Below are 7,810 nucleotides of genomic sequence, written 5' to 3'. Positions count from 1 at the left end.
AATAACACTTTGTGTCCACACCCTCCCTAACATTTCCCTCATCTAACCCGTGGAATTCCTATGGATCAGGAATGTTATGGCCAGCAGGACCAGGGCAGTGATTGTTCCCCTGTACTCGGCACTGGTTGGGCAGCACCTTGAGAGCTGTGTCCAGTTCTGGCCCCCCAATTTAGAAAAGATATGGAGGGGCTGGAGCGTGTCCAGAGAAGGGCAACAAAGCTGGTGAAGGATCTGGAACACAAGTTCTGTAAGGAGCAGCTGAGGGAGCTGGGGTTACTGACCCTCCTGAAGGAGGTTCAGGTGAGACCTCATCACTCACTACAACTCCCTGACAGGAGGATGCTGCCAGTGGGGTTTGGGATCCTCTGTCAGGGAAAAGTGAAAGGACACAACCACACAGTCATAAATGCACCAGAGGAGTTTTAGGGTGGACATTAAGAAATATTCTTGAATAAAAGGGTGATTGGGCTTTGGAATGGGCTACTCAGGCAGGTGGGTGTGTCATGGTCCCTGGAAGTCTTTCAGCATAGACTGGATATGGCACTGAGTGCCATGGTTTGAGTGACAAGGTGTTAGGTCACAGGAAGGACTTGATGCTCTCAAACATCTTTTTTAGCCTGAGTGATTCTGTGAGGCTTGTGACTCTGCAGGGCCCTGGGGAAGCAAGGGGCCATTGTGACACTGTGGGGCCTTATGGAACTGAGACCACCATAGTGACACTGTGTACGACATGGCACCACAGAGCCAAGGGGCCATTGTGATACTGTGGGACTACATGGAAGCAAGGAGTCCATTGTGACACTCTGGGTCCTTGTAAAACCAGAGAGGCCACTGTGATACTGCAGGGCCTTGTGGAACCAAGGGGCCATTGTGTCACTGTGGAACCAAGGAGAGCCTTGTAAGAGCCTGGGGACAATGGAATCAAAGGGCCATTGTTCCACTGCAGGGACTCTTGGAACTAAGGGAACAATTGTGACACTGTGGTGCCCCATGAAACCAAGGGTCCCTCGCGACACTGCAGGATCTTGTGTAACCAGGGCTCCATTGTGACAATGCAGTACCAAGGAATTAATGGTGGCACTCGGAGGCCTCATGGAACCACAGAGGCCACTGTGACACTGCAGGGCCTTGTGGAACCATTCAGACCATGGTGACAGAGCAGGACCTTGTGCAATGTTGGGACCATTGTGACACTGCAGGGCCCCACGGAACCAAGGGACCAGTGCTGATCCTCAGGGACTCATGGAATAAGGGAAACATGTTTGACACCGAGGTGCCCATTGGAAACAAAGGCCATCGTGACACTGTGGAACCAAAGAGAACATTGCTGCACTGTGAGACCTCATGGAACCAAGAATCCTTTGTGACACTGCAGGGCCCAAGGATCGAAGGGACTTTGTGACATCAAGAGATCCCATGGAACCAAAGAGACATTGTGACACTGGGAGGCCTCATGGAATCATGGAGATCATTGTGACATTTTAGGGCCTCATGGAACCATGGCGAGACCAAACTGGGAGTGTTGATGTGCTGGAGGGTAGGAGGGCTCTGCAGAGGGACCTGGACAGGCTGGATCCAGGGCCCAAATCCAAGAAGGTGAGGTTTAACAGTACTAAGAGCTGGGTCCTGCCGCAACAACCCCTGCAGCGCTCCAGGCTGTGGACAGAGTGTCTGGATAGAGGCCAAGTAGAAAAGGAGCCGGGGGCACTGATGGACAGCAGGCTGGCCATGAGCCAGCAGTGTGTTCAGGAGACCAAGAAGGCATAAGGCTCCTGGCCTAGATCAGGAAGGGTGTGGCTAGCAGGAAGAGGACTGTGATTCTTCCCTTGTCCTCAGCACTGGTGAGGCCACACTTTGAGTGTTGTGTCCAGTTCTGGGCCTCCCATTTAGAAAGAACATTGAGGGGCTGGAGCATGTCCAGAGAAGGACAATAAGGCTGGTGTGGGGTCTGGAACACAAGTTCTGTGAGGAGTGGCTGAAAGACCTGAGGTTGTTGATCCTGGAGAAGAAGAGGGTCAGGGAAACAAGGGGGTGTCAGGGAACAGGTTGGACTTGATGATATCCAAGGTCTTTTCCAGCCTGATTGATTCTGTGATTCTCTAAAACCACCCATGGAGCAGATGCAGGATGAGCCCTGGGCCTCCTCTTCAGAAGGTCCAGCATCCCAGGTCTCTCAGCTTGTGGTGCCTCTGGCAAGGGAGGAGCATGAGGCACTGCAAGATCCTGCAGAAAATTCCTGAAGCACTTGTGGGATGATCCTGCTCCCCAAGGGACGTTTCCATGGTGCCAACTCAAGAATTGAAATAGGGAGTGGGGCCAGAGAGGAAAGGGCAAACAGGAATGGGTTGTTTGCAGGGGAGGAGAACAGGGGTGGGCAAGAGGAAGAAATCTGGGTCAGGGAGAAGGAAAGTAGGAAAGAAAAAGTGAAGCAAAGGAAATGCTTAGAGCAGTTTGAATCTGGCAGCCAGGGAGCCATGGCTCTGAGCAACAATGTCTACAGTGGGAGAGGAAACTCACAGCACAAGTGAGCTTCCTGTGCCTGCAAGGATGCGGCACCTGTGTGAGCTGGGGGAGAGGCCAGGGCTACAGAGGGGGGATGTTGTTGGCGGGTGCATGAGGATGCTCTGGGACGCTGCCCTGGGCTGTCCAGCGCTGTGGGGATGTATCAGCCCCTGCTCTGCTGCTCCTTGCCAGGGTCTCCCCCCTTGCAGGGACCTTGCAGAGCACCATCCATGCTGTTTGCACCCAGCCTGCCCATAGGCAGCCTGGGACTGCTCACGGGGGTTTTCTCTGCTCAGCACTGGCCTGGCCAAGTGTTCTGGAGAGAGCCTGGGCAAGGAGCCTGAAGCTCCCAGGCCCTGCCCTGATGCGTCAACGCTGCCCCAGCAGTGCCCATGGCCTGTCCCGGCTGCAGTCTCGGCACTGCCACCCCCAGGGCTGTGCCCAGCCCTGAGAGCACTCAGGCCCTGCAGCAACACGAGGGGCAGGAGGGCAGCAGGTCAGTGGCATGGGAGCAGCACTGGCAACACCAAGTGCTGCAGCTACTGGGCACAGCTGCTGTGCCAGCACTGATCTGCCCCAGCTCTGCACACAGATATTGCTGCTGCAGCTCCAGAGAATGGAACAAGAGGGACATCTCTGGTGAAACTTTGCTGGGAGAAAATTAATTTGTTCAAAGCCAACAGGAACAGAACTTTCATTGACACATTCTGTGGGTCACAGTAAATGTAGAAAAGATCTTAATGGAATATGGCACAAGAAATAGCATTTTCTTGTCAAATATATTGAAAAACTAAAATAACAGAAAGGAAATAACAAATCAAAGATGTAACCAATAAAACAATCAGAGATGACTTTTATTACTAGGGATTGCAGAAATTTGCCAGCACTTCAGTGTTCCTGAAACCATCCTGTCATCAGTCTCCACAAGGCAACCTTGAGCTCCTGGTTCCTCAGGCTGTAGATGAGGGGGTTCAGGGCTGGAGGCACCACTGAGTACAGAACTGACAGGGCCAGATCCACAGATGAGAAGGAAATTGAGGGATGCTTCAGATAGGAAAATGCTGTAGTGGTGATGTACAAGGAGACCACACCCAGGTGAGGGAGGCAGGTGGAAAAGGCTTTGTGACGTCCCTGCTCAGAGGGGATCCTCAGCACAACCCTGAAGACCTGCACATAAGAGAAAACCATGAACATAAAACAGCACAATGAAAAAGAGGCACTAACTGCAATAAGCCCAAGTTCCCTGAGGTAGGAATTTGAGCAGGAGAGCTTGAGAATTTGTGGGATTTCACAGAAGAACTGGCTCAGGGTATTGTCCTTGCACAGGGGCAGGGAAAATGTATTGGCCGTGTGTAGTAGAGCATTGAGTAAGCCACTGGCCCAGGCAGCTGCTGCCATGTGGGCACAAGCTCTGCTGCCCAGGAGGGTCCCATAGTTCAGAGGTTTGCAGATGGACACTTAGCGGTCATAGCACATGATGGTTAGAAGGGAATACTCTGCTGAGATGAAGAATAGAAAGAAAAACACCTGTGCAGCACATCCATAGTAGGAGATGGTTCTGGTGTCCCAGAGGGAATTGTGCATGGCTTTGGGGACAGTGGTGCAGATGGTGCCCAGGTCAGTGAGGGCCAGGTTGAGCAGGAAGAAGAACATGGGAGTGTGCAGGTGGTGGCCGCAGGCTACGGCGCTGATGATGAGGCCGTTGGCCAGGAGGGCAGCCAGGGAGATGCCCAGGAAGAGGCAGAAGTGCAGGAGCTGCAGCTGCCGCATGTGTGCCAATGGCAGCAGGAGGAAGTGGCTGATGGAACTGCTGTTGGACATTTCTTCATTCTGGGCAGTGTGGGCTGTTGAAAGAAAACATTGACAAGCTGCAGTTGACCTTCCTGAGTCACTCCTTTGTAATTAAAATAGGAATCCTTCCATAATGATTTTTCTTCCTGTGGAGAATTTTGCTAACAATTTTTGAGTTCAGCTTTGTGTTACTGAGTACCTGCCTCATCTCCAGTATCACTTTCAGTCTGAATAGTTAAGAGCCCAGACAGAAAACAGAGTTCCCTATGCCTCATTGAAGTCAGACCTGCTGTTCTGACACTAGTTCATTTGTTCATTTCACCTCCCTCTTTTTCAGCATAATCACACTTAAAACTATCTTTTAAAATAAAAAAAGCCTTTTTAAGGCCTTAATTTTAAATTAGTTTTCCCTAAATTCTTTTTTATCTTGATGCAGATGGACTGAGGGATGGATTGCAAGGGTTGATCTGGCTCTCTGCTGCCCAGAGTTGTGCCTACGGGCTGCTCCTTCTCTCTATCCAAGCCTTGTCCTTGCCAGTGATGCCAGAGCCCAGCCCAGCCCTGGGGTCTCAGCTCTGCCCTGCACACCCCTCCCAGCATAGGGCACTGCCCAGGGGCATCTCCCTGCCAACAGAGCCTTAAGGGCAACTCAGACAAATTGAGATGTTGCAAGCCAAGCTGCTGCTGCTGTCTGTAGGCAGAGGAGTGAGAGGAGGAACTTTGTGAGAGAGATGTGAGGCAGATCTGCTGTTCCCCAGTGGGACAGTACAGGAGTCTCAGTGACACAGACACACCTGACAGCCCCTTTTCCTTCCCTTGAAGAGAAAGCTGAGAGCAGCCCTGGTCATGCAGCACCATCTGCACAGCAGGAGGAATCTGTCCTGATGAGGGTGGTTGCTTCCTCCTCCAACTTCTCCTCACATTGCATGGGGAGCTGCCAGGAAGGCTGACAGCTGCCCTTGGCATGTGTCACATGCCCTGAGCTGGCCAAGGGCCCTGAGGGCTGCAGGAGCTGCTCTGCAGGACATCCCTGGGCAGCCCTGGCTGCAGCCCTAGCTTCAGCCCCTGCAGCCATCCCTGGCATCAGGAGCAATCCTGCCCTGTCCCTCTGACAGTGCCCAGGGCAGCCCCGCTGTGCAGAACATGCTCCTTCTCCTCTTTGTCCTCCTCCTCATCCTCCTCCTCCTCCTGTGCCTCAGAGAAACTGGGAGAGTCCTCCTTATACATCCCCCAGGCTCTGTGTTGTGCTGACTACAGGAGATCTCTCCAGGAGCACAGGGGACATGGCCCTGAACCCACAGACTCAGCATGTCGAGGGATGTGAAGATGTTTTCCCCAGATAAAATCTCAGCTCAATGTCTTCCCAGTCCTGATTGCCTTTAGCCTTTCTGTGCCTGGCTCCTTAGTGTCTGCAGGCAGAGCCCTCAGCCCTGATGGGCTGGAAGAGGAGCTGCTCCTCAGCAGAAATGTCTTTTTGAAGCTCTCCTTGGTTGCCAGCATCTCCCTCAGTGCCAGGAGCCCAGCCCAGTTCAGCAGCAGAGGCAGCACAAGGACTTTAATGAACCTCTCAGGGTTTTCATGTTTACATGAAACTCAGTCCCTGAGAGTGTTAAAAAACTTCTAATCAACTGAAAAGTAAATTGAAACTCCATAGTTTCTTGAAGTTTTAATGGATTCCACTGAGGGATATGACTGTTAAAGCATCCCCAGGTTCCAGCTGAATCAGAACACTAGAGGCACAGATAACAGGTGGAGACAAACATGGGGAAGGTGTCTCTGATGCTGAGCAAACCTGGATGTGTTTCAGCAATGCAAAGGGCCAAGGCCTGAGCCCCAGCCCCTGGCAAGGAACATCCTGTCCCTCCCTCATTGCTCAGGGCTCTTCCCAGGCCACTGGGCTCTGGGGATGTGCAATGCCAAGGGCAGGAGCATGGGCAGCCCCTGCCAGGCTGCTGAACAGGGACAAGGAGGCAATGAGGCCCCAGCACAGCAAGGCTCACTTGTCCCCTGCTGGCCTCAGGCCCAGGGCCAGCAGCCATGGCTCAAGTGCTGCAGCAGTTGCCTCTGGCAGGGCCTTTTAGCTGCTGCCCATCCCTGTGCCCTGTGCAGCCCAGGCTGTGCTACGGTGTCCATGCCCTGCGCCTCTGTCCCTGCAGGCTGTCATCATCCCCCGGCTGCCCCACCTCGCTGGCCCCTTCCTTTGCTGACATCTCTGCGTCGTGCCTGCCTCTTCCTGGCCACACAAAGCCTTGGGCTTGAGACTAAATGGGTACATTCAGTTTTTAATGTGAACTTGTAGAACTATTACATGCAGTGGCTTCTTTCCTAGCAGGGATGGTTGTAAGAAAAGAACACATCTGGCTTTAGAGTGCAGTTCTAGAAAAAACAACGACCAAACCTGGGAACATGGGGTTGGTTTTATGGAAATGGGTCAATTCTAATACACATGTAGTGACTGAATATAAGCAACACAGTTGTAGAATCACATGTCCATGTAAGCTTAAGAGTTTTCCCACATTGGACCTGAGGCCTGAAAAAGATGATGCCCTCTTTAGTACCCGATTTGTCTTAAGGAGGGCTATTCTGATATTTTGGAGATTTGTTGGCAGCAGGTCCTCACAGTACTAAGGAGTCAACTGTGACACTATGGAGCCTCAAGGAACAAAGGGGCCCTTTGACACTGTAGGAGCTCATGGAATCAAAATCCATTTTGACACAGTGGGGTCACATGGAATCTATGGTCCACTGTGGCACTGCAGATCCAAGGAAAACATTGTGGCACTAAGGAACCCCATGTAACTGAGTGGCCATTTTTAATCTGTGTGGACTCATGAAAACTGTAACTGTGTGGGGCTAGATGGGGTTTTCTAGCCTTTAGCTACATGTCTGGATAGCTCCAAAAGTCCTTGTAGCAATACAGTTGCCAAGCCAGCGGAAGGACTCCAAGATCTTACTGCAGAAATTCCAAAGAGAATTTATTTCTTCAAAGGGGCCCGCATACAAAATCCGATTACCTAATACAAAAAGGGGTTTTTATAGCTTTTCAGAGGATCGAGTTTCTGACCAATAAAAACTACAAATTACAAACTATCCAATTACCCTAAAATTCTAAGTAAGAAAAAACCAATCACTTAACAACTTTAAGAACCAATAGAAATCCTGAGAGATAACAAAAGTTTTGATAAGGAGGAGGGGGGCATGCTCTGAGGGTTTAATTGTCTTCAGGGGAGCATGTCCCAGGGGCCCTGCTCAGGGGGAATAACATCATCCACAATTCCTCTCTCTGTATTTATGAAGAGACCGTCTTTAACAGTTGAACCAAACATGAAAACATAGCTAACACAATGAGAAAAACAATAAAAATCCACAAAATTCTCTTAACCAAAGAAGAAGTCCATCCCGTCAGTCCCCACTGGCTGAAGAGGTTGTTGACCCAGTCAGGAATGGTTTCACTCTTTAAGTCTTTCATGAGTTTTTCAGCTTCTGGATGTTTTCATGGATGGATGTGGAATGGGAA

At 51.1% G+C, this 7,810-nt stretch overlaps 1 protein-coding gene across 1 annotated transcript; it reads right to left on the bottom strand.

Annotated features, from left to right (window-relative positions):
* Nucleotides 1-3,390: 3,390 nt before the first annotated feature.
* LOC306815381 (olfactory receptor 14I1-like) lies at nt 3,391-4,086 on the bottom strand (the record flags this gene model as incomplete). The annotated part of the gene is made up of 2 exons (XM_079331950.1): nt 3,391-3,725; nt 3,966-4,086. The coding sequence occupies 2 exons, from the start codon at nt 4,084-4,086 to the stop codon at nt 3,391-3,393; spliced, it is 456 nt and encodes a 151-aa protein (XP_079188076.1).
* Nucleotides 4,087-7,810: the final 3,724 nt, after the last annotated feature.

The sequence above is a fragment of the Erithacus rubecula genome, assembly GCF_903797595.1.
Source record: "Erithacus rubecula genome assembly, contig: scaffold_121_arrow_ctg1, whole genome shotgun sequence".
In the NCBI taxonomy this organism is placed as follows: domain Eukaryota; kingdom Metazoa; phylum Chordata; class Aves; order Passeriformes; family Muscicapidae; genus Erithacus; species Erithacus rubecula.
This window is presented reverse-complemented; position numbering and strand designations above follow the sequence as displayed.